The sequence below is a fragment of the Triplophysa dalaica genome, chromosome 9, assembly GCF_015846415.1.
Source record: "Triplophysa dalaica isolate WHDGS20190420 chromosome 9, ASM1584641v1, whole genome shotgun sequence".
NCBI classification, from domain to species: domain Eukaryota; kingdom Metazoa; phylum Chordata; class Actinopteri; order Cypriniformes; family Nemacheilidae; genus Triplophysa; species Triplophysa dalaica.
In genome coordinates, this window is record NC_079550.1 from 6,496,432 (window position 1) to 6,523,631 (window position 27,200).

General features: G+C 41.1%; 1 protein-coding gene across 4 annotated transcripts in view; it reads right to left on the reverse strand.

Annotated features, from left to right (window-relative positions):
* The window catches only part of cog6 (component of oligomeric golgi complex 6), a 93,968-nt gene that overhangs the window by 28,844 nt on the left and 37,924 nt on the right, over nt 1-27,200 (reverse strand). Inside the window, exons 19-20 of one of the 4 annotated variants that reach the window (XR_008907466.1) lie at nt 24,488-24,614; nt 16,855-17,039 (exon numbers count right to left, since the gene is read on the reverse strand). Coding sequence is in view for 3 of the 4 variants with exons in the window: in XM_056756504.1 (XP_056612482.1) it covers nt 16,968-17,039; nt 24,488-24,614 (199 nt within the window). In the remaining variant the exon portion in view is untranslated. Of the gene's footprint in view, nt 1-14,164; nt 17,040-23,292; nt 24,615-27,200 lie in introns of those variants that run through there. The other 3 variants (XM_056756504.1, XM_056756502.1, XM_056756503.1) reach the window with 3 other exon arrangements.

Here is a 27,200-nt window from a genome sequence, read left to right on the forward strand (position 1 = left end):
ACCTGTAAAGCAACAGCCCTGACCAATCTGTCATCACACTCTTGTGTATATTATTATTGTATGTTTTAAACAAAAAATTTACGAAAAGCAGAAGAAAAATTATGTGCTAGTTGTACCAGCGAGATTTCGGGGGTCAACAAGACCCAGAATAAACATTTTGGGTTGATGGAAGTAAAACGTGTCTCCATTAAAGAGTCGCCAGTAAGAATGAAAGTTTTTGGAGATTAATAACTTGCAGTCTTAAAAAAAGGTGCTTCAAAAGGTGCTTCAAAAGGTGCTTCGATGCCATAGATGAACCTTTTGGTTCCATAAAGAACCTTCAACATCTGAATTATTAAAGTAAGAAATTATAAAAAAGTAAGACAGTGATGCTTCTTTGAAAAACCTTTGGCTGAATGGTTCTTTGCGTAACGAAAAAATGTCTCTTCTATGGCATTGCTATGAAGAACCTTACGAACCTCCGAATGACGTCCCCCAGCAGGCACCTGCTCTTATGTACTGGAGTTCCAGGTGGACTATATCTAGTTCGGTTAGCCGTGAACAGGTGCTTATGTTTTCCTGTCCACAAGCGTACTTTCTCTCTCACACTCGCAGCACCCTGGAGAATCTGTCTGCTGTAATTAATACAACCTGCCTCCAGGCCAGTAAGAGAGCCACGGCTGGTCTCGAGAGCTTTGAGCTCCAGAGCTGACATACTAACCGCTCATTAGTCACACTAGGAGACTGTTAAGTGGCGCGTCTGGTCTGGAGCAGAGAATAGCCAGGTCAGGTCTTTTTCTTACACCTCACCGGGATGAGCCGGTGTGGGTGGACGGCGAGGATTTACTCATTTAGATTAGCACTGTAGCTGGATATATTTATATACAGCTCTAGTTATTTATATAGATCAGTCTTAGATGGTCATGTGGTTCATTTAGTGACATCAAATCTTTGAAGCACTTACACTTTCTGAAAAGGTGTAAATAAAAAGGTTGAGTAAAACTATAATGAGTTACAGTACACTGAGAACAGTACAGTAGATGTTACTGTAATCCACATAATACACTGGTGGGAGGTCTGATTCAGTCTCTAAACTCTGGTAATGACTTCAATGCTGAAGTTGTAAGCTATTATATAACAACACGATTCAGTGACACAGGCGGGAGTTGGGTTCTCTTCAGACCGACAAGTCTGAGCAGGACACCTGTTCCTCTTGGGATGTACGGGGCGTGAAGAGATCTCAACACGGGTTGCATCTGTGACCAGGTAAAGGAAACAACTGGAGGGCTTGCATAGTGATGTTATGAAGAGATCCACTTGTTTCATGTGCTTGGTGCCATGGAGTCTTATTATTCACGACTCTATCTGAACAATTACAAAGTACAAAGGCGAGGGAATTAATTGAAGCCCCAAGCACAATCTGTATTCGTATTGTAAAAGTAAAGGTCTTCTTCCATGCTCAAAAGCGACCAGAAACTGACAAACCCTCACCTTGGAGTTCAGCTGGTATCTGTTTGGCTACTTGGTTCTTTTTCTACAATTCGCATTATCCTTCTGTTCAATCTGGGGTGGATATGCCTCTTGCGGCAGCGCCCAGGGAGTTTGACTACCATTCCATGGACCTTAAACTTCTTAATAATATTTGCAACTGTTGTCACAGGATTATAGAGCTGCTTGGAGATGGTCTTAGCCTTTACCTTTACCAAACTCTTAGAACAGATTGAACCTTCAGAGATAGAAAAAGAACTTTAAAGTTCAAATATGAACTTTGAATAATCAAAAAGGTTCAAAGTTGAACTTATAAGTTCTATAAGTAACCCTTTTTCATTTGGTATACTGTTAAAAGTTCTTTTTAGAACCTCTATTATGTCAAAAGGGTTCAAATTAGAACCTCACCTTTTACTAAGGTTCCTTTTTTAACCTTTTCTGAGATTAGATTTTCTGCTGTTTAGTTGTTAATGTTATTATTATTCTTTTCAATATAATTTTACTATCATCATTTTAGCATTCTGTAGTTTACATTTACATTAGTCATATTAACAGCATGTTTACAGCTGCAATAAATCAGCAGTAGTCCATTGTTTTAAAGGGATGGACCTACTTAACCAAAAAATGACAGTTCTGTCATCATTTAGTTAACCCTCGGATTGCTCCAAACATGTATACATTTCTTTGTTTTGTCAAACACACAGGAAGATATCTTCCAGCAGAACAAAGAAATGTATACAGGTTTAGAACAATCAGAGGGTGATTAAATGATGAGATATTCATTTTTGGGTGAAGCACTGTATCCCTTTAAGTTTGAACGTTTGTTTAAACTTAATTATGATTATTTACATGACAAGACTGAATTTTTAACTGAAACCAATGATTTCTTGATCAAGTTTACTGTGGTATATTACTGTATATGTTTAATCATTCAATGCGTTTTCTGTTAAATTTGCGGTTTTCCAGATGTGTCTCTACTGTCATGTTGGCATTAATGTGGAACCCACGACCTGTACAAAGAGTCAAAAGCCTACCTAATTTAAAAAAACGGATAATCCTTTATCTCCATTCATGCCTCAGGAAGGAACATGCTACAGGGGACATGCTACAGGTAATGTTTGATCTAAATTGATAAATAATCTGTGAATAATCCATTTTATTGAGAGAGCCTTGTGGCCTGAAGGTGTACCGAATACTATTCTGTATTAGTATAAAGGTATATTTAAATGATTTTTTTTTATTTAGTAGGCCATCATACTGTACACTGGTTTGTCTGTGCTGCAAAATTTGTCTGTGCAAGACGTTGATAAGGTTTCCTCAATGATCTGGATAACCATCACAGGTAAATAACTTATTATTTATATTCAGGTTTCTTGGCTCTCTCTCTATTCAGTAGTTACAGTTTTAAGGGGATGTGTTTATTATAGTTTCGTGATGCTAAAATATCAAAATAAAATTTGTCCAAATATATGGGCAATACACAATAGAGCAATATGAACATGAATGAATGATCCTTATCATTACCACAGGCTGTGGCATCTTGATGTTAACTGATGATTCATATCCCTCTACTGTGATCTACTGTGCGAGATATCATAAAGATCTAAAATAACAGAGTTGAAGATGTTAAAGTTCATTGTTATTTTATTCATTTGTCTCTTTTTCTTTCTCTCAGGTGTCAGTGAAGTCGACATCAGTGCAATGTGGCAGCTGGGGGGCAAAAGGTAATTTTTAAATGTTTTTTTTTTGTTTTATTTTAGTGTTGTATTTGTATCACTTATTGCACTTTTTCAAAAAACATACTGTGGTCCTGAAAAGTTCACCTTGCAGTACTGAAGGATTATACAACTGGGACTGACACAGTTCTGCACTGCATACATCAGTTAATGGACTTTCTCTCTGTTTATGGCTGATGTTAAGAAGAATGTTACCGACTGACAAATTCAACGTTCACTTACATACAAAAACTCTAGTCAAAAAGCTAAGGCAAGACAGTCAGGAGGGTTTGGAATATGACAGTGAGTAATCATGATCAAATATGATCACATATTTTGTAATATATATACACATACACATATATTGTGTAAAGGTGTAGGCTGTGAGGTGGGCTTGTTTTATTTCATAACTATTTTACTTTGTTAATGTTATACATATCACAATCAGATGTTAAATAAAATGTATTGTCATTTTGTGTTTTGTCTTACATGTTTGCATGTACACAATATATATTTAATGGAGAATCATGGTGTTGTGTCATGTGTTATGAAATTTTGTTAAAGTATATGGGAAATAGAATAAGAATAATAACAATAGTTATAATACTACTACTGAAAAGGTGACTACAAAGGGGTTCCAAAAGGAACTCTGCTGGTTCTTTAAAGCACCTTTAAGAGGATGTTCCAATTGTAACCTTTTTAAAAAGGTTCAGAAATGAGACTTTAAGGATCCCCAAAAAAACAAACGATCAGTTTGAAATATCTCTAAAATCCAACTATGTATTATTTTTTCTAAGGGGTACCAACAAATGTGTCCAGGCCATTTTATAATATCTTTGTAGAATAAGCAGTAATTCATCTCTTTCTACAACTTCTTTGCTTTATTCTATGACATACCAAAGGCATGCAAGTATACATGATACAATAGCTTTAAATTTCATCACTCTTCAGGAGGAATGAAGCATTATTTCAATGAGCTGTAAGTGTAACAACACATTTGAGCATGTCTGTAAACAAAGCATCTTATTATTATTATGTTCAGTCATTCAGTTCAGCAATAAAAATATGTTAAATCAAAGAAATAAACAGCAAATTTACAAGTTGGGTATAAAATAACTGAAAAACGTTTAAATTTACTTTACAAAAAATATTTTACATTTTGTCAAATGATATTTTAGGTGCTGGAATATTTGATCTTTTTACTTATCTTTTTTGCATTGAGGCAAATAGAGCCCAGAAAGTTTTTAGCTAATGTATTTAGTCGTACGTAGTTTGAAAAGTGTTCGTCTGGTCGACAACAGCTATTTTTCCATAATAAAACAATATATTTTTTGTTAACGTATGGTCTAAATGTATTATTAAAAGATCTCGCTTTTTTAATTGTGTAGTCAAAACAATATTATTCAATAATATCAAAGCTTCATTTTTGGTGACTGGTTATATACCACATTGCAAGGGTTACTCACTGGCCCAGAAGCACCTCCAGTTACAGTTTTTATTTATTTAAACCTTGCACATATAATTAAGTAATAAACATATTTATTTATATCTAAAAATCGGTTATAAATATTCAGTTGGTTGTAATTTGTTCATAAGTTTGTGTAGTGTTAAAGAACTGAAACAGGAAATTCTTTGATCCAGCATTGAACCAGTGTTGTTTACGTCATCCGAAGAGGTCTTGCCCCTCATTACCCACCAAATATTTACTTTTACACTTTCAAATGTGTAACATTACAGAAGTAAACACTTCATGTAACATTCTATCTTGTTAGTTACATAGTCAACAGGATTGATCTGTTGCTTAAGATCATCAGTTGTGAAATGACAGTTGAGATTCCCAGCATTTATTCTCATCACTCATCAGAACGTCATGTGACGTAAAGTCTATAATCCAAAGCATGAGTAATCTTTCCAACTACATGGGAAACATGTTTTAGGTCATAGAGGCTGAGAGAAGTTAGTTATATAACAACGTGTAATCTTCAAGAAACAATGTTCACCCATAAAACAAAATGCTTATCAATTACTTTTTTGTGTAAAGTGCTAATACACTGAGACCACAGAATCCCAGATCAATACATCTCGACGGATCTAATGCCAAAAGCGAACAAATTACCCCAAATGAATGATATTTGCTGGTTCTCGGTTTGCCTGTAGCCGGGGGTCTGCGCTCCCGTCATTTGACTGTAATTAGATTTGCACCAAAAAAAGCATCTGTTGAAACGGCAAATAATTATACGAGTCGTGAGAGCAATTATGCAATCAGTGGCGTTGGCTTCTCATATCGTGACAGGAGATGAGATCTGAGCAGTCACATCCACTGACTCACATGCTCGCTGGACCATCTGATCAACGGTTTCTATAACGACAAGCAAAGAGCTCTAAATATGAATCTGGAAGCCTTTCCATTGGTCGCTTTGGATATGACTCATGACTGTATCACCATGAGCTTTGAACTGCTGCCATGTTAGTAGAAATCAAACTCTTAAATGAAATCTTGTTCATAAGTTTTTCTTAGAAAGCAATTACAATAAATGGAGATCAATAGTCTCAAACAGAGGTCATATTATGAAATAATCTGAGCATTAGTTTTATAGCTTTGCTGACAATGATTTACTCGTCGCCAGTTTTTATGTGCAAACACGTGAGTGCACAGTTAGTTCCAGAGACATTTTCACGTATTTGTTTTGTCCAGTTTCCTGCTTGTTACCCTGCTTGAACAATATTTGGCACCTAAGGACTCTTGCCGAAAGTAAGTGGAGAGCACTTGGCTCTGAATGGCAGGAAATGACCTTAAGAGAGCTTATCCTGAGCCGCAGCGACTCGAAAACAATACGAGCCGTCGCTTAGCCCGCAAACGGGCCTGTATTTTCCACGCGGACACTTAAGAGTGTTTATTTTTCGAAGTGGCCGCCGAGTCGGTTTGTTATTGTAAAGCAGATCGGCTGAATTCTCTCAGGCCGCGGACTGAAAAAAGAGTCCAAAATACGCCCACGGATCGATAGCCGTAAAAACACACCCCACCGCGAGTACCGGTGGAGGGCTGCAACCTCGGTGTGTTGAGACAGCTGCTCCAATGACTCGGCCTCTCAACAGGTTGCGTGATTCATCTTGTGAGTCAGGACTCTAGACTTCATCTCCATCCGCGCGTGATTAAACGGCGGCCATTCATTTACACGGCCGTCCAAAGCGAAGCAGTCAAAGGAACAAAACGGAGAGTCATGTAGAGCGTGGGATAGTCTTTTCACAGCAGCAGTGGACAGTAACCTGCTGTAAATGGACTTGCTTATTGTCTTTATTCTGCTCTTTGTAGAGAATCCTGTGAATGAAGCTTTTGTTCAAAGGCCTGATGCTGATTCAACGGCATCTCTTCTCAAGAGCCTGCTTCATGCAGGGCTAGAAATGTGGGCACTGTGATTTTCAAAGCATTATTTAGGCCAGTTCAACAAAAGTGAGAGTCTTGGGTTTTAAAAGATGAACTGAGCTTTATTTTTTAGTATTTTTGCAATTTAACAGCTATCAAAATCTCTAAAGGTTGCATTGACCTTTTAAGACTTACTTTGAGCTCAGAAGTTCTCAGGCAAATGACATTTGTTTCTTTATAAGCTAGTCAATGTGATTTCAACTTCTCGTTCTTGGGGTTATTCATGTGCAGCTGTAAAAGAGACTTATAAACCTAAATTTAACTTTCAAAATCAACCCTGACAATGGAGAAGCCCCGTCCTTTGTGCCCATTTAAAGAATTCGAGAATGAGCTAAGGTGCATTGAAATGAGTCAATAGACAGAAAGGTACACATGCGTACGTTAAAATTTGCAGAAAATAACATTTTAATTCACCTTCAACTACAGAAACTTCCCTTTGACAGAATGATCTATTTATGAAGACATGGTTAACATGCTTCTATATGTTATGTTGCTGTTGCTATTGTGGTGGTACTGGGGAAGGGGTTGGGAGGTGTTCCCTTTCTGTCGGTCTCTCGACGTTGTGTCGAGAACGACAGATGGGGTTCGCCCTTGAGAACCAATCAACTCTGACTACTATAGAAAAGGCCAATGAAATTTGGCGAATGCAATTTGCATGCCGGGCTCCGCCCCCGGAAATCCGGTATAAAAGGAGGCCGGCGTGCAGCATTCACTTACCTTTTGTTCTTCAGAGCCATCGCTCATGAGTACAACTCAGGATTCAATCCTCTACAACTACACGCTGGTGCTACGACGTGTTACAGCGGATCGTCCCTTCCTGCAGCGACCTTCCCCTGGGCGTCTCGGCGGTTCCGGAGGTGTTAGAGATTTTTTCTAAAAGTCCTTTTCAGGACTGACTGAGCATTCTCCAGCGCGGCATGTCCCGCTGTTCTCTTGGGTGCGGCACCCTCATCGAGGAGGGGGATGGACACGATCGCTATATTAGGTGTCTGGGCGTCCAGCACACTGAAGCAGCGTTCGTTGACACATCTGCCTGCACTGCGGGCAGATTGTCATTCAGAAGTTGCGGTCACGGGTGGCTGTCTTCCTACGGGAACCAGCCACCATTTCGTCTGCTACCCGGGCTGTGACATCTGTGGCTACGGCCCCGATGACCACCCACGTTAGCAGCGTTAGTGATACGGGGAACTCTGCGAACGTAAACCCGCCAGCCAAGTGCTCACGGGCCGATCGCACCCCGATTCGCTCTTCTGAACGTTCCCCAACCGGCGGTGGCATACCGTCCGGATCCACACGCACACACTCGGAAACGATGTGTGACGTAGATGAGATGTCGCTCGCAGCATCGGAGGGAGACTGGCATCCGACTCTGCCGAATCCAAACTCCACCCCCAGCGGTCGAGTTCAGGAGGAAGCAGAAGTGATGTCATCCGTGCTAACCCGGGGATACGTGGTTCCCGAGGTCGGTGCGCGGTGCAAACCGCGCCCACCCCGGGTGCCATGTTTTTCCCGGAGGTGCATGAGGAGCTGTGTAAAACTTGGATGGCTCCACTCGCGGACCGTTCCAGTGAAACCATCTCCGGCTCCCTTACTTCCCTCGATGGTGAGGCAGCCAAGGACTGCGTCGAGATCCCCCGGGTGGAACGTCCGCCTGCGGTGCACCTGTGCCGCGGACGGCTACCACCTGGGGGGGGATCGCAACCTACCGTCCAAAGCACGTAAGACTTCGGCATCACTGGTGTCGAAAGCTTGCGATGTTGCGGGCCAGGCTGCCTCCTCTCTCTATGCCTTGGCCATCCTGCAGGTCCGCCAGGCCAGGGCGTTGAGAGGGCTCCACGAGGGTAAGGCCGACCAGGGTATAATGCAGGATCTCCGTGCCACCGCTGACAGCGCTCTACGGGCGACTAAGGGTCTGTCCCTTTCGGTCTGTCCCTGACCGCCCTTTCTCCCTGAGAGGAGGAAGGCGAGCGGGTACTAAACTATCTCAGCGACTGGCCTATCTTGGCACACTCGCGAGATCTGTTATGTACACAAAGGGACCTGGTGCTCCGGCACCTAGGTCGATTGGGACTCCAGGTCAACCAAGAGAGGGGCAAGCTCTCCCCAGTGCAGAGCATCCTCTTTCTCGGTATGGAACTCAACTCTGTCACCATGTCGGCACACCTGTCCGCAGTTGTGCCCAACCAGTGTTGAACTGTCTGAAATGAACATTTTAGGCAGACAGCGGTCCCCCTGAAACAATTCAGAGGCTCCTGGGACACATGGCGTCCTCGCGGGCTAATACCCCTCAAGTTGATGCACATGACACCGCTCCAACACTGGTTTCAGAGTCGAGTTCCGAGGAGAGCGTGGCACACCGGCAGCAGGCGCATGGTGATGCCGCCCTGCTGCCGACGCACCATAACCCCTAGTCTTTATGACTTTTTCGACGGACTCAGGTCCCTCTGAGCAGGTTATGAGGCAGGTCGTGGTGACGACTGAAGTCTCCCTGCAGGGGTGCGGTGTAGTGTGCAACGGGCACGCAGGTGGGGTGTTGGACGAACCCCCGCCTGCGCTGGCATATCAATTGCCAAGAGTTGTGGGCTATGCTACTTGCACTGAACAGGCTACGGCCTCTCGTGCGAGACATGCACGTGCTGTTCCGAGGACAGCACTATAGCTGTAGCGAATACAGATCGTCAGGGTGGCGTTCGCACACAGCAGCTAAACACAACTTGCTCGACGCCTCCTCCGGTGGAGTCAACAGGTGACTCGTTCCCTGCAGGCCACACACCCCGGGCAAACTGAACTAGACAGCCGACGTGCTTTCTCGCCAGTTTATGCCTCGTGGAGAGTGGCGACTCCACCCCCGTGCAGTCCAGCTCATTTGGAGGCTGTTCGGGTAGGCCCAGGTAAAACCTGTTCACCTCCCGTAACACCACCATTTACCTGCTTGATAGTCCCTGCCCTCGGCACGGATATCCTTGCGCACAGCTGGCCGCGGGATGGGCGGAAGCACACCTTCCCCCCCCCAGGAGCCTTCTTGTACAGACTCTGTGCAAGGTCAGGGAGCAGGAGCACCAAGTGTTACTGGTTACACCACACCGGTCTAACCGCACTTGGCCTCAGAGCCGATGCTCTGGACAGCGACTCCCCCTGAACCATTCCCCTGACAGAGGACCTGCTCTCTCAGGGGAAGGACACGTTCTGGCATCCCAGATCAGACCTCTGGAACACCCATGTCTGGTCTCTAGACGGGACGAGAAGATCCTAAGATGGCTACTCCCCCTATACGGCTGAGACCATCACCCAGGCTAGGGCCCCATCTACTAGGCGGTTACACGCCTCTAGACGGTGCCTCTTCTCGTCCTGGTGTCTTTCTCAACGAGAAAGACCCACTGAGGTGCTTGATCAGGATTGTGTTCCCCTCCTCACGAGACTGGAGACTAACATCTCCCTTCCACACTGAAAGTGTATGTAGTCGCTATTGCCACTCATCACGACTCAGTCGGTGGAAAGTTTCTAGGGCAACACGACCTGGTCACCAGGTTCCTAAGCAGCGAGAGGGCGGAATCCGCCTCATCTCCGCTCCATACCCTCTTGGGACCCTAAGTGGTCCTGGGGAGCCTCAGGGCCCCCCAAAGAGCCCCTCGGAGGTTCCGATCTTCCTCATAGAGTAAGACGGCCCTCCTGACGGCGCTCACTTCCTTCAAGAGGGTAGGGGACCACCGAGCATCCTCCGTGTCCCTGGATTGCCTTAAACTCGGCCCTGGAAACTCTCACGTTAGCTTGAGACCCAGGCCCGGATGCGTGCCCAAGAAGTTCCCACTACTCCCTCCGGGGCCAAGTGGTGAACTTGCAGGCGCTCCCCATAGGGGAGGAAGACCCAACCCGATTAGTGTTGTGTCCAGTACGTACTGGACCGCACGCAGAGCTCTGAAGCTCTGACCAGCTCCGTGTCTGTTGGAGGACAGCAGAAGGGGAAGGCTGTCTCCAAACAGAGGCTGGCGCACTGGGTCGTGGACGCCGTTACGACGGCATTCCGATCTCAGAATCTCCCATGCCCATTGGCAGTGAGGGCTCACTCCACACGGAGTTTAGCCACCTCCTGGACACTGGCAGAAGCGCCTCTCTAGCAGACATCTGTAGAGCTGCGGGTTGGGCTATGCCCAAACACCTTCGCAAGGGTTAACAACCTTCGCGTAAACCCGGTGTCAGCCCACGTCCTGCGTGGCGACATGTAGGACTGGCATCCGGGGGGGCGTATGCCTGCGAAAGCACCTTTCCACCCTCTAACAGGTTGGGTCAGTGTGCTATTTACCTTTTCTTCTTACCCGAACACATCGCTAAGAAACTGGTACCTCACCAGCCTCCCTTCTTACCCAGACACTGGTTAAGAATAGGCATTCCATCCATCACCAAACAAGCACCCCCTGGGGGCTGGCTGGGCAGAGCAGCCTTCCCCCTTAGGCCGGGATACCATGTGAGCTATCACAGATAGCTCTAACCGGACCTAGTGCTACCGGACGTCTGTAACACCCCCTCCGTGGGCTGTTCCGTCTGATGTATCCTCATGAGAATGGTTCCCACTCCTGGTAACCCATGAGCTTCCCCAGGTGGGCCTCCACCTCGCGGTTAACTACTCAGTCCGCACGTTCCATGCGTTCTCCTCCAAGGACGAGACCATACCTATATCCACCATATTCCTCCCCACGGGTAGGAGGTGGCCTCTGTAGCGCTTCTCTGATTAAGAGTCGCGCTTACCCGGTGTAAACTGATCTGGACGGCCTCTCGCCTATAGAGAGCTAAGGCCCCGTCCGTGAAAGTTACCGGTCAGGGCTGTACCCATCTTTCTCCAAGAAAGCTCTGGAACCCCCCGACCACCACACTGGAAGGTTACAGTCTCACGAAAGCTTCGAGATGACACGCCCAGGCTTGTTACCGTCGCTTCGCTAGAGATTGTGACGCGATACAGCGTTGTGGCGTTTTCCATAGGCAACCCCATCTGTCGTTCTCGACACAACGTCGAGAGACCGACAGAAAGGGAACGTCTTGGTTACGTATGTAACCTCAGTTCCCTGATGGAGGGAACGAGACGTTGTGTCCCTTATGCCACGAACACGTATCGAAATTCTGCTGCAGTTTGAGAGGTCTCAGGCTCTTCAGAACAAAGGTAAGTGAATGCTGCACGCCGGCCTCCTTTTATACCGGATTTCCGGGGGCGGAGCCCGGCATGCAAATTGCATTCGCCAAATTTCATTGGCCTTTTCTATAGTAGTCAGAGTTGATTGGTTCTCAAGGGCGAACCCCATCTGTCGTTCTCGACACAACGTCTCGTTCCCTCCATCAGGGAACTGAGGTTACATACGTAACAAAGACGTTTTTATTTGAGAGAGAATCTGATTGGATAAACAAATTGTATATATACTCCTGAGCAAAAACTCTTCATCCTATTTAAAAAATATCAAGTATTTGAATGCCTTTCTGCTATGTTTCATTTCCTTCCGATCAAACTGTACTGGATGATAGGACTGAGTAATCCACTATTGATGATACATTCTACATTTATGCATTTGTCGTTTTATACTAAGTGACTTACAGTGGATGGATTCAAGGTATTTTTTTCCCTAGAAGTCAGAAAAAAGTGGGTTTGCATTGCTTACACAGTGTTATGAAGTAAAGACAGGAACTTTGAATTTCAGTAAGTCCAGGTGCTTTTTGCAAAATATTCCTTTTGATTAAAACCTTGCGACCGTAACCTCCACCATCTAAGATTAGATGAACAACTCGAGTGTAATTTTGCTGCATGAATTGCGGTACCAAGTCACAGCATTTTTTTTTTACATTTTAGGTTTCTCTGTTAGTTTATGATGTTTAGAAAAACTGCAAATGTTAAATAAGAGTTTAACTGCTTTTAAGATCTCCAACAAACAATTTCAAAACAATGTTGTTCAAGAAAGTTAAAAAGTTCTGAACTGTTGTTCCTTAAAGCAATACAGTGCAGAGCATGTGACAAAGAAGTTTTGTGTCACCGGTTTTATTTTGTTATAATGACTAGCTGACAGTACATTGACCTGTAACATAGCTAAATACATGCAACTTTTAATTAAGTCATAAAATAGTATTTTGAGTTGACACTGTTTATGTCATGATAATGATAGCTAGCTACTTTAAATGCCTGTTAAATGTATGAAAACAATAAACAACGAAACAATAAAAACGTTACTTTTTCAATCCATTAGGCATGAGCGTCAGATTTTTTTCCGTACTCTGAACAGACAGGCTTCAGTCACACCCTGGAAACCGGTTTCAGAACTTTGACTGGTGTAGTCTAGTTCCTCTCGCCACCAACCGTTCAGCCCCCCCTGTGCTAGTCTGGACCTGTGTTCATGTGTGTGTGTGTTTGTGTGTCGGACAAAATCCCAACATGCATCTCACAAAAGCCATGCCACGCCTCAAAGTGAGTCACACAGGATTCCCGCGCTCAGGATCTCGATATGTGATGGTTACCTGTGGATGTTTGGCTTTCTTATAGCCTCGGTATTGAAAGGCTTACAAACTGCAGAGTGACAACAGAATGAACGAGAAGAATCGAGAGATCGGTCAAGCTGACATTTTAAATAACAGCTCTGATCCACCACACCCAGACTCAAACAATGTCAACGATGACAAGGAGGAAGTCTTTTTAATCAGAGTTTCTTAAAGGGTTGATAGCACGAAGAATCAAACGTTCTTTGATCTTTTGAAAGGAAAAACCTCAAATTATTATGAATCAGGACTAAAGTGTGGAAATTTACTCACACTCAGGCCATTCGAAATGAAGGCGAGATTCAAAACTGTGTGATGTCGCAAAGCTTCAAACTTTACATGGCTGCCCAGTTCTAAGGCTTCTTTCTTTATTTCTTTTTAAAAAAATGATAAATTTTCTGTGATTGCAAATTTACACAACAAGCACCACTTTGTCACATAGTTAGGTTTTCCCTTAAGATCAGGTTGGGAAGGATTATTTTGAGCACCTGCAACAATGTGATAACGGGCACTTAAAAACTATATTAGACACAACAATAAATCCGCAGGCAAGAAACCAGCACCCAGAAGACAGACATCAGCTCTGTTTCTCACTTTACATGTAAGTTTCTTAAAAACAAAGTAGTAAATCATGGACAGGAAGTGGTACCATATTTACTTTCTATAAATGCAATTATTTTCATCTGTGCATGTTCTATAGAAAAAATACTAGTTCATAGTTCACCCAAAAATAAAGTATTTGTATGCACAAATACACTAGTCTCCCAATGAGAAAACATGCTTTGTGCCAGATATAGCTACAAGCTTATTTTCATCTGGGGTCCATGGGCGGGTTAGATGGCATAACATAAACAGGTTTTCACTTACATACACAATGCGAAGACGTTTTTCTAAAAACCCAGTTTTAAACATTACTGGAAATCTGTGCATGTTCATGTGTTCATATGGCTCTTTCTGTGGGAGACAAAAGAAGATATTTTGAGAAATATTTGGTTGTGTCCATGCATCGGATGTCAATGGCGGTCGATGTTGTTCGGTTATAAAAGTTCTTCAAATTATCTTTTTTTCTGTGTTTTGCAGAAGAACGAAAGTCATGCAGGTTTGGAATACCATAAGGAAGAAAGAAATGATGAAAAAAATCTTTTTTGGGTGATCTATCAATTATAATCTTTAATCACAATGAATTTGCTCTTGAAACGTCTTTTTCCAGTGGGCTATTCACATTTTATGTTGCAGTCACGTTTATCCAAAGTATCAGTACAAATTAGAAACATCACAAGCAATTTATCAAAATTGCTAAAATTTATATTCACAGTGCCGCAATGCCAAGTTTCAAGAGTAAGCTGGGGCAGAAGCATATAGGGGCATCACATTATTTAACACCCACTTTTATAATCCGGTAATATCTCACAACCTTTCATTTTTCGGTTTCACTCAGAAATACATAGCAGGAGTAAAACACGTTGCATATTGTACGTGAACACACAACACATTAAACTTTACTAACATTAAAAGTGGTTCTCTTCTAGCTCTTTAAGCTAAGCTATAAGTCTTTCCCTAAAGGGTCCTCCCTTCAGTGTGTGTGTGTGTGCGTGCACGAGAGCTGGCCGGATCATTGCAGTCCCTCTTCACGTGGGCCTGAGGGTGAAGGGTATTAGGGGAGAGGTGAGCGACAGCTGTTGCCCTAGGTTACTGAGTAACCACGGTGATTGCTTCTCTCTTTAAGACCTCTCCAATTCTACCCATCGTCCTGCACTAATCTCAGGCTTTCTCTCTCGCTTTCGCTTAACAGAGTTAGACAGAAAACTGGGTGCTCTTCTACAAAAGACAACAAATTACTGTCTAGTTAACATAAATACAGCATCATTTAGGTTGACCTAACAATCAAGTACTTCTGTTATTTGTCAAAGATTTTTCAGAAAATACTAGGTTAAAACTAGGTACTTGTTTACAACTTCATATTTACATAAAAAAAAAAAAATAGAGGCTTGTCCGTGTAAAACTGTTCTGTTGGTTGGCCCATCCGTTGCTATATGGTTGCTAGGGGCTTACGGAGCAGCCCAAATCAAATATGCTACTGTATTTTATTCGCAATTATATGGCTCAAGTCTCTGCTACAGTGGAAGTATATGGAAAGTGGTTATTCTTATCAAGATTTACTCTTTTTAACGTTTAGAAAAGTAATACCAGAGGTACATGCCGTATAATTCATGTCCGAATGGCATAAGGTATTTGCCCAAGTTTATTACTTAGACAAAGTATGTGTGATACAACAAAGAAACCGTTTAAAAATGACCTAAGAAACCGGTGTCATCTAGATTAAATCTCCCAATTGAATGCCGCAGGATCCAAACAGATCACAACGTAACATATCACCACCTCACCTATTTTGTTTATTTGACCTTGAGAAGCACAAGAGTCATGACAACACCGTGTGTAGTTCTCCTGTCATGACCCTGAGATACAGAAAATGTATGCACAATGGTTACGGGGAAAACTGACCTCTGTGTTAGAAATGGTGTAATGACAGCATGAATAAACAAACACATCAGCAGTCTATTGCATTTCTATTTAAAATTGTTCAAGAAATGAACCATTGTGGAACGTGTTTAAAATAAACAAAAAATATCTTACCTGATTCACAAAGATAAGCTTATAATAATGATTTTTATAGTTAAAGGCATAGATCACTCAAAAAGGAAAATTCTGTCATCAGAAAACAGATATTTACCAAATTTAACTTCCGGTCTGTGTTTGGTTAAAATCTAACCATTTATTTTAGATTTTATTTATATTCATATTGTATTGTATATCAATTGTGTTAAATTACATTAAAACTATTCAATAGTTATTGATTCTTCGCAGGGGTTAAGTTTGGGCCACAGAATGTTTCTTTATGTTGTTGCTTCTGAAACCGTCTATACGGATATAAAATATAAAAATATTATGGCTGTCAAATGATTACCCGCATTCAGAATAAAAATGTGTGTTTACATAATATATGTCTGAGTACTTTGCATATACATTTTGTATTTATAAAAACATAAACATACTGTACATGCATATATTTAAGAAAAATTAAAAAAATATAATCATTTATTTTGATTGTTGCTCAATACAAGTAAATACTTCCTAAATACATTTATTTGTATGTGTATGTGTTCAGTATGTGTATATAAATAAAAAATTATTATGCACAGTACATATACACATGCTGTATATTATGTAAACACAAATGTTTATTTTGAATGTGATTATTCACGTTGACGTTTATTAATCGTTTGACAGCCCTAAACATATAGAAAACAACGAAATATGGGCAGTCATTTTTTTAAATGTAGTAAAATCTATTCTTTCTTGGTACCTGGCTAATCGGTAAAAAAAGTTGAATGCTCCCTAATTTGTAAGTTGCTTTGGATAAAAGTAAAAAATGTACAAAAAAAAATGTCAAGCAGCAAAAAATTGACCATTTACCTTTTTTATAGTACAACCAAATTGGCTCTAAAAGTCGTTTCAACTTTTTTTTTAAATTGACATTTTGAAATGACATATTTTGATGAGTAGAAATATAAAGTTGAAATGACTTTTAAAGCCAATTTGACTCTTGTTCTACATTGTAATGTCTACAATATCAATGTCAGAGCAACTGTCTTGAATTATTAATCAAATATTTTGAAAGATATAAAAAATAAAACATGAAAATCATGAAAGACATTCCTAACCACAAGATAACACGATTACCTCGGATGAAAGTGACTGTTAACGGCTTCACACTGGCAGACATAAAGTCATGAATGAGTAACCTGACTCCACCCAGTTCCACTATCAGCTCACTGATGTAGTACACGATGTGATCACATGTACGGCAAACACAGATAATGCTGGAGCTCTCCGTGCTGAATATTTACCAGCGTATGACCGCCCTCCTGCAACAACAACAAGAGCAAGAACAGCAACAGCATCAACCTAAAAACCCATAAACAATGAGCCGTATCAGAGCCAGAAACAGCAGGTCTGAAGAGGCACTATTTGGAAATTATGTAAGCGGTTTTGTGACGCTTCCAGGAATCCAGACAAAGTGTTCACATTAGCAAAGCAAACACATTTCTTCGGGGTCAGGGCAGATTTCTACAATAGGGCTATGGCGGGATGTTCGGTACTGTAAAAGCATTCTTGGGCTTTGTTGGGGGAGTCTGGCCTAACTGCAAAAATACATAGTTCATACAGAGTCATATGAAGCCTAATTGTTTTTCTCCGTTTTATATAAACAAAACCGAGAAACCGAGTGAATGTCCATTTAGATTACGATGTAAGTTTTGATTGAATAATTGTGCTCGTAGGGGAAGTTTATAATGCTCAAGGTTTGCAGTTTTATAACCTGAAACTCCCTTTAAAAAGATTTTTTAAATACTTAGGTTGGATTCTTCTCAGATGTTTTTTTTTGATGAAGAGACCTTATTTGACATGCCGGATAACATATCTTCCCAAACTAATCTAATTTGCCTATTTATTAGAACTATGCGAGCAGAAAGTCTTATGCAAGTGTAATGCACCTATTTTAGCCCTTAAATGAAAGAGAAATCGAGGACTGCGGTACAATATTGACGTGGCATTGAGCGATCCAGATTTGCTTAAAGGGTGTTATAAAAAGTTCCACTCCCATTTTAGAGTGTCAAAAATACAGGCCGTGTGTTTTTAACAGCTCTTTAGAGTCGCTCCAACCATGAGCGTCTGGACCTCTGACAGAACAATGAATAACCACATGCAGAAAAGAGAGCCGAGCGCTGAACGCTGAGCCACTAACTAGAATCCCTTATTCATGATCCTCATAGTGGGACACAGTGTCTCTCTGTTTTATTTCACATTAGATAATCGACTCTCTCGCTCGCATTTACAGCATTTTTTGCACTGATAAAAAAACGGAAATATTCGCCATTTTCTCTTTCTAAGGCCTTGGAAAAAACATGCCGAGAGTGCAGGGTTGATTTATATGTTGTGTGCTGAAGGTTGGATTTGATATAATGTAATTTTACATATCTGCACTGTTTTCTTTCATAGATTTTTTCACATTCTTTTAATTTAAATGACTCTTTTGCTCTTAAAACTATAATTTTACAGATTTGTACCGTTTCATTTGATAGATTTTTCACACGCATGCACGCAAACACAAATTAATTTACATTACTATTCCGCTGTAAAAACGTAATTATTCTGATTTGTACGGTTTTATTTTATTGAGTTTTCACATTTTAAGTACAAAAATAGACAAGATGGTTGTAAATTAACATGAAATATATTTGAAATATCAAAATGTCATTTTTTGTGACAAAAACTGTGATTTTATGGTATTTTACTGGCGCCCTAGTTGCCGGAAAAAAACATTTTCACGGAAAATTTACAGCGTATAATTAATTTATAGAAATTATATAGACGTACAATTCTATGCACTTATATTAAAAGAGGCAGCCAAACTATATTCAACTTTATTCATAGAGGCTTTTGAATTTTTGTAAAGGGTATAACTGCAGCCCGGTGATCTCCAAAAGGGGCAGTGAACTTCAAAATGGGGCGTGGCTTCAATTAAATTTAAAGGCAGACACACCTAATTAAACATCTCAAATCTGTAACTAAAGTGACTGCTTACTTGCCGCTATCACTGCTAATGCTTCTCTAACAAGCTACTTCTTCTTCGGCTCTTGCCCTGGTTACACAAATAACACGCGTGCGAACACTGACGCCTAGTGGTCATTGCTTGTCTACGCAGACAACGATGCAGAAGTATAAATCAAAACCAACACGTAGGCTACGGCGTAGGTCCGACGCACGGGTACAAACGTACCGAAACCCTACACACAATCCTCCTTTTGAAGTTCATGACCATTATAGAGATCTGCAGTTATATTGACTTTTTGGCCTCTTCAGATACCAAGAACACTCAAGCAACCATATGGCAATGCCATGGCAACCAACCACAACACACCAGCATCATAATGGCCAGTTTGGTTCAGGCAAACATACTCACATTTACAATTTGCAATTACTGAAGTTTTAGGAAAAAAAATTCATCTACTTGAAACTTCATCTGCAAAAAATAATTGGACCCTTGCAAAATGTCCACCAAACTCGCTTCAGTGCACTTCCACTTTAGTGCATCTCCGAAATGTTACTGTGGAAAACGAATGCTGTAGTTTCCATGACAACGTTGTAAAAACATTTCAATTTATCCACCATCATAAATCGGCCGCCCGAATGCTAACCCACAATTAACCTAGCGATGTCCATGTGTACTCGAGGCTCATCGAAACGGGGAAAGTTTCAAGAAATTCCTCATGAACCGAACCAGACGGTGGCACGTGTGCACGTTACATAACCCGAGCATTCATTTGAACACGATTAATGCAGAGGGGGGCCGAGAGTGGCAGAAACCCAGATTAACCCAACGACGAGGTCTCAGAATTTGGCTGAAATGGTAAACTCCTGCAGAAGTCGTCCGGGGCGAGGAAAGCTGGGAGATGACATGCTGGAGGAGACTGAACTAACCTCTGATATCACATTGACGTTTGGACAGCAGATGGCTGGTATTGACGGAGTGATAGACCTATTCACTTAATGAGAGAGATACGCAACAAATCAAGATTAAAAAACAGATTTCAGTTTAAAGAATGCGTGTGACCTCATTGAGAGCTCGTGGCATCGCTGGATAAAGTCCAACAGTGCTTATTGATTCGACCTCCTCTTCCTGTCAAAGTGGTTTACTTCAGATTGAATTGGTCTTTCTGCAGTCTTCAAAGATCCGCTTGACCTCAATGTTGATTTTAGAGCCGTTTCCCAATTTGCATACAAGTGTCAGAAGATATGCTTCTTGTGATAGTTTCCAACATTTCAGGTTATATTCAATACCAAACTTTGTACAAGAAAATAAGGAACGTTTGTGGTGGTTTACTTTCGCCACACACAACAACCCTTTCCATTTTTCATTATGTTACATTTTACCCTTATGAAATCATACCTGTGTGCCAACAAAAACGCTACGCAACAAAGAGATCAGTCGCATCGTGATGCTGATTTACCATCACCAGTGAAATACATACTGTGTGTGCATGACCTGTATCTGTGGCAATCCTTTTAAAGAGCAAATGTACAGCTTATCTCCTGTTAAACGCAACAGGCAGCATATGCGAAACCAGTGTGTAGGTCATAGGGCAAACGCGGCGTTTCCACCCCAGTTAAGTGAAGGAAAAGACAGAGACAGAGAAACGGACGGATGGATGGATAAGTCAGCTGTGTGCACTGAAGTGTTAACCCTAATGGTTCCTCTTACACCTGCTCATGGAACACAACACCTGTTGCATATCGGCGAGCTCGGCGTGTAACACGTGCTAATGGGAAGGTGTGAGCGCGTGCGTGCCTGGTTAAACACGACCGTGTACTTCAGTGCACACTGAGACACGCGCAAACCCGAAACACCAGCTGCCGGAATACTCATTAACCCGCAGCACTTTCCTTCAATCTAGCCGCATAAATGTTTATGGCATACTTATGGGTTTTTATGAACCTTTTTGTAGGTTCTTTGAGCTACGGAGTAAAATCATAACTGATATCAAGCGGCCGGACAAAAGAGCTCTGCTTGAATTAGGAAATGCATACTATCTGTATGCGCTGTAAAACACGTGGGTTCTATGTTGTGTGTTTGTTATGTGTTGGGGTAACAACCAAGGTTGGATTTAAGTCAGACCCTCTCGAACCTAAACTCAGACTGACTGCACACTTCTATTGCTGTGGTCACACTTCAATCCATTGACTTCCATTCACATGCATCGGAAATGCTGGAGACCTGAAAAACAAGCTACCAAACAACAAGTGCTCGATTTTAATCATGTCTTATGGGGGGTTCACACCATGGGATGTTTTATCTTGGGCGTAGAATTGTTGGCAGAGGTTATTTGTATTACTATACTGGGGTGACCCAGAATAGTCAAAGATTCAATGCTTCGATAGGAGGAGCCTGATTTGACTAACAATCTCACAGTCAAATCTTCGCAGAAGTGTTATGAAATGCGGATCATGCCATTTTGGTTGATATGGGCAGTGGCATAGCAGACGGACATGATATTTAAAAATATTTTTTTGGGTTGGGTACAGAAAAACCTGGCGCATATGAGCGCTAGGTCTGGGTATGACCCACCGCAGAATCACATCTCTCAGCATCTTCTGTGCTGTGGAACCGGTAACAGCAGATGACTCCCAAATGAATGTGTACAGCGTTTCCAAACTTTTTTCACTTCCTGAATGTTTGGGCATGTAAATATGAATGTCTGTAAATATTTGTATGTAAACGCACGTGGTTCGTTGCTTTAACTGAACTTTGCGCCGCATGATACAAAAAATAAATAAATAAAGTAATATAACCACAATCAACGCATAAAGCAAGCACGCCGTAATGAACTGTAATCCACTTCGAGTAGTTTTGAAAATAGTTTTGATGCGAGATCTGCTCTAGTAAGTGCCACAGCATTGTTACGTGATGTTTAAGGAAAATGTGCATTCATTTCACTATTTGTGGCTTGTGTTTTGAATATATGTTCCCCTGCATTTCAGACATTTTGCCTAAACACATTTATTTTGCACATTGTGACTTGAATCTGGCTATTTCATTTTTTTATTTTTAATTATAACAACATGCAAGGTTAAGAGTGGGCGTGGCTAATGGATGTGGCTACACTGCACAGCCTGTTAAAATACAGTAAATATATAAACACTACATCTAATATTAGAATTTACAATTCTATGACGGTAAATGAAGACTGAATTTTCATTTTTGTGTGCCTATTTTCATTTTAATGCCAATTTTTTGGCATTTATCAAGTTCCCGGTTTCAATTTGAAAAAAAAAATCATGAAACATATCATATTTAAAATCTAAAATAAGTCATTTAAAGGGTAAAACATGTCATATACATTAGATTATATATCTAATAATCAGAATCACCTAAATTTAATATTTAAATTTCTAAACATAATTAAAATTATATGTTTATATTTTGAATATTTATTTAAACATTGACTATTTAATATCTGAATGAAGCTCAATATTACTTAAAGGTGCAGTTTGTAACAATTTTGCAGTAAAATATCCAAAACCACTAGGCCAGTATTATATATTTTGTTCAGCTGAGTACTTACAATATCTCAAATGTTTAAAACTACTTGTAAATCGTGAGAAAATCGCAATTCTAAACAGTGGGGCTGTGCAGTCGCCTGTCAATGGCGTCATATCCACGTTATCCTTTGTTGTGACTTTACTGACGTAGAAACCGCATGACAAAAGTGTCGTGGACAAATGCAGAGGGAGTATCTAGCGTCTAGCAAGCCACTAACTTGTTTCTAGCAGTTCATTACTTTATCTCATCCGCTAACATGATTTCTCGTTCCCGTCTGATTGATGGCCATCAGCGGTGGAGTTGAAGACAACAGATCCCATCTTTCCACACTCCTATTCAGCATCATCAAGCTGCGCCATTGCTGTTGTTTCGATTGTGCGCCCTCTAGCGGCGGTTTTACAAACTGAACCTATAATTGTATTTTGATTATGTCTGCCATCTTATTTATTTTAATTGATTTAAAAATATTCACCAAAAATGTTTTACCTAACCAATAGATATTATGTGTTGACAGTGATATAGTCATAACACTGTTGGATATTGATGCTTAACAAAATCAAGGAATAGTTCACCCAAAAATGAAAATTATTTCATCATTTCATAAACCGCTTGATATTTTAAACCTGTATGACTTTGCAGAACAGAAAATTAATTTTGAAGAATGTTGGTAACCAAACAACATTGACCCCCCATTGACTGTTATTGTATGGACACAAAAACAATGCAAAGTCAACGGGTACCACCCCTCTTCGGTTACCAACATTCTTCAAAATATCCTCTGTTTACAGGTTTTAAATGACAAAAGGGTGACTTAATAATGACAAAATAAAATATTTTCATATTTCATATCTCTTTAATCTGAATTAATGTGAACCCAAAAGATTTTTTAAATGTGACTTCAAACATTAAAAGAGCTTTTGAAACTTTTTAAAGCTTACCAAACGTTTTATGCATAAAAAAGAAAAACGTGCTTTCAATATCCTCTCACTGACAACAGGCTGCATGCAAAACTTTTTCAGCTCAAACGATGGGTTTCAGATTTAGATGCTGTGCGATAACCAAAATGGGTCTCCCTGCTTGGCGCAGACATAACTTGGTTTAAAAATAGCCCTCTGAATTCATAACCCATTTCACAGAACACCACACGGTCACCTTTGTACTTCACTTGACTTTGCTGTTTGCTAACTGAAAGCTTTCAGCTGAACGCAAGGCATGTGAGGGGCAGCTCTGCTATGGGCACTACGGGGAGAGTCCCTTTACTGCGGCCATGTGACAGGCTGAAAATATTCCCCCCGATGAGCCTCCGGCCAATCTCACACACTGACTTCACTGTAAGTCTCCTCGCACCCCAGCAGCTTTTATCTGTCGCCCTCCTGTCTTAACTCTTCCATCTGCTTCCATTTCAGTAATGGCAACTTTCTATTAATAGCCGAAGAGCAACGCGCCTTTTTTCTGCGCTGTTTTTCAGCGTTTAGCTAAATTTAGTTGACGAATGAGCGCTGGCGGCTGATTTGTCGGCAATTAAAGGATGGCGTGACTGCCATTGGTCCGCTAACATGAAAGCCCCATTGTCTTGAGAGAATGCATTCCACTTTCTCCTCATTGGTCGTCGGCTCCGCTGGGTGGCCGCAAAACTATCTCTTTCAAGTAGTTTTGAGAAAAAACAGCACACATAGACTTGCGATTGTTATTTAAAGCAGTTACGATTTAATGAAGTGTTTTTGCATACAGACTGAAGCTGAGTCACATCAGGCTCTCTGTGGTCGTGTGTGTGTGTAAGAAAAAGCCCCGTGTATGTTATGTAATGACTGGATGTATATTTGAGTGCGCGTGGTTAAGAAATAGTCTGCAGTTTGCTTCTCCGGGTCTGTTGGCGGGGATCTCCGTTCACGTGGGGAGGAAAAACAAATATTTCTTTCCAAGTGCGAGCTGTTCTCTCCTCTCCTCTGGCCAACAGCACCGTCCGCCGACTAACGCGAGGGCAGCCCGTGAGAACATCCACACAGAGACCTTTCTGTACACTTGATGTCTTTACTTTACCCTTCCATAGTTTACAAAAGTCCCGTCACCAAATGACACAGTCCTGTGGTTAGAATCCAACGTTGGCCAGTTTGCACCGAGGATGATGCTTACGCTTTTGGTTATCACATGGCGTCTGCACGTAGTTGGTAATGTTTGTGTGTGTGACGTGTCTCAAGACAGCAGGGTTTGTACCTGCTGCGGCGATCTGTGCAGGACAGACTCCGGCTCTTTATAGCCGTTTACGGGGTTGGTTACGGCTTTGTACATCTCACCATACGCACGGCACACCAGCTCCGTGGACTGTTTGAAGATCTGATCCCTGTGAAAGAGAAAGAGAGAAATGTAACTCAAAATAATATTTTAATTTATATTCATTCAAATACATATGAAACAAAAGATTTCAAGTCAAATTATATTTCAGGTTTCCATGCATTTCATATTATAATTGTTTTATTTTATTTACGTATACATTAAATTGAGGGACATAAGATAATTTAAGATATTCGACAGCCTCACAGTTGGGGGGACCCTAGCAACCACCCTAGCAAACCCCTAGCAACCACCCCAATTTCTGGCAATGCTGCAGCACGTTAAAAAAAACATTCAATTTCAGAAATTCTAAAAAAAAAGTAAATTTTGATATTAATGACGTATGTAACATTCACATCATCACATTAAAAGGGCTGCAACCCCAGAAAATGCACTTTAAATGTTTATCTACCAGAAATCAAGTTGCCAGCGTGTGTGCAGAAACACCCCGTAATTATACAAATCCATCAATTCATCTTTTTGTTATCTCAAATCTCAGTGACACAAAACAGGCTGTTGGGGATCCCCTCTCAATCTGATGTCACATTGTTGCCTGCCCATGACCGCTCGCAGACTCCGCCTTATGAACGGGTAGTTCCATCTTCCCCTATAGACACGCTGTCAGCCATTTTAAGGCAAGAGCAGATGTAGCCACTAGCCAGCAACAAAAATGTCTAAGAAACAACAAATGTGTGCTGTTGTTGGATGTAAAATGGAACATAAAAGGAGACCGGGAGGAGACCTTTCCGACGATCCCAAGTTTGGCCCGCTGCGACCTCTGGGGCCGGTGTTATTAATGATCGAAAGTCCCGGGCGGGACACCAAAAACTCGTTAAGAGGCTGTTTTTTACATGTTCGCGGCTTAACCTTTGACTTTACATTGGTCCAAAGACAGGTGTTATGTCATTATGTTAGTGGTAAAATGCATTGCACCCATCGGTTCAGAATACATGTGACCGACATAGTTTCTGTAAATATGACGAAAGAAAGTTTATAGCAGTGTCTTTCTCGATGAGTCCAGTATTTTCTCATATGTCCTACAATACTTACAAGTCAGCATATGTTGTTCTTTCTATGCTTTTGTCTTCTCCATTTAAATTGTATTTTAGGCATTAAGGTGATTTTTATTGCAGTTAGTGTATGGTTTTGGTTGGACAGGGCTTTACAGACGTAATAGAGCTTTCCGCCATTTGCTTGTCTTGATGTCATCCAAAGCACATGTGTAAGCGCTCTACGTCATATTTTGCATACGGGGAGCGGAGCAGAAGCTCATTTGCATCTAAAGAGACACACAAAAACGGCACGATTTCCATTGCAGCCACAAATGGCCATGTCAACATATTGTAGTGAAAGATATGTGGTGTATTTTCAGCTGAAACTTTACAGAGACATTCTGGGGATAACACTGACTATTTTTACATTCCAGAAAACGCATGGATTTGCGGCCCTTTTAGCCAAACATCCGTTCAATCCACACTGTACATGTTATATTTGATAATAGTCAAGGCTAACGTGCCTTGTTTCACATTTCGTGACCCAGCAAACTTAACCCATCACAAAAACACGACTGATAAAATTAATCTAGGAACATGTTGGTAGTCAAAACTCGTGCTGTTTTGGTTTTGAGGTTGATTCCGTTCATCGTGGTTCTTGGAAACACATCACACATGCATCTGCCTGATTGACAAACTACACACGCTGCTCAGAGTGCTGCTGATCGAGGGAAAAAAGACAGAAGCGACACACAAGGGATCTGGGTTCTCGACTAACACTGCCCTCTACAGGTGCTCTTCTAGCAGCACAGCTACACACGAGAGGATGATAGATTTATTCTTCGGTTAATCTGCTATTTACATTTTCCCAAGTGCTTTTCCTTGCACGATGTACAAAACAATGTGTTTGTGACCCTGTCTGTGAAAACCAAGATAAAGTCTCAAAGCCTAATTCTGAGATTAGAAAAATGTTAAAAAAATAATTTTACTATGATATAATTTTTTGACATGACCTTACCCAGTCAATATTAAAGATATCAAGTATATATTAACATGGAACAGGAATAGTTCTTTCTTCAGTTCATTTTTTAAATCATCTGTTGTTAGTCTAAAAGTCCCTAAATGCTGAAGCTCCAAAAGGCACACACTTATCAAAGTAATCCAAATTTAGTTCACATCTAAGTAAAGCAAACTATGTACAGACAAGCAGATGAGGTCATACATAAACTAGAGAAGAGTTTCATTTGAAGCACTTTTTTTCTAATGAAATATGCCATTCTGCCCTTTCATATGCACACATTGTGTGCTTTGTTATTACAATGTGAAGTAGATTTGATCTTTTAATATTACAGTCTTGATGTGGTTTAATGCATTAAGCGTTTTAGCATGTGCCCAAATCTAACTGGTTCCCGTGTGTCTTGTGACAAAATATTGCTGTACTTTATGAAAAACCTCAGATGTCTAAATTCGCTGTTTGTCGGGAAAAGCACTGTACTTTTTAAATGATTAAATACTGTGTTGTCAAATTTGTCAAGCACTTTTTAATACAAACAAAGGTGACTAATAACAATGATTTATGGCGAAAAAACAGAAGAACAGGACAC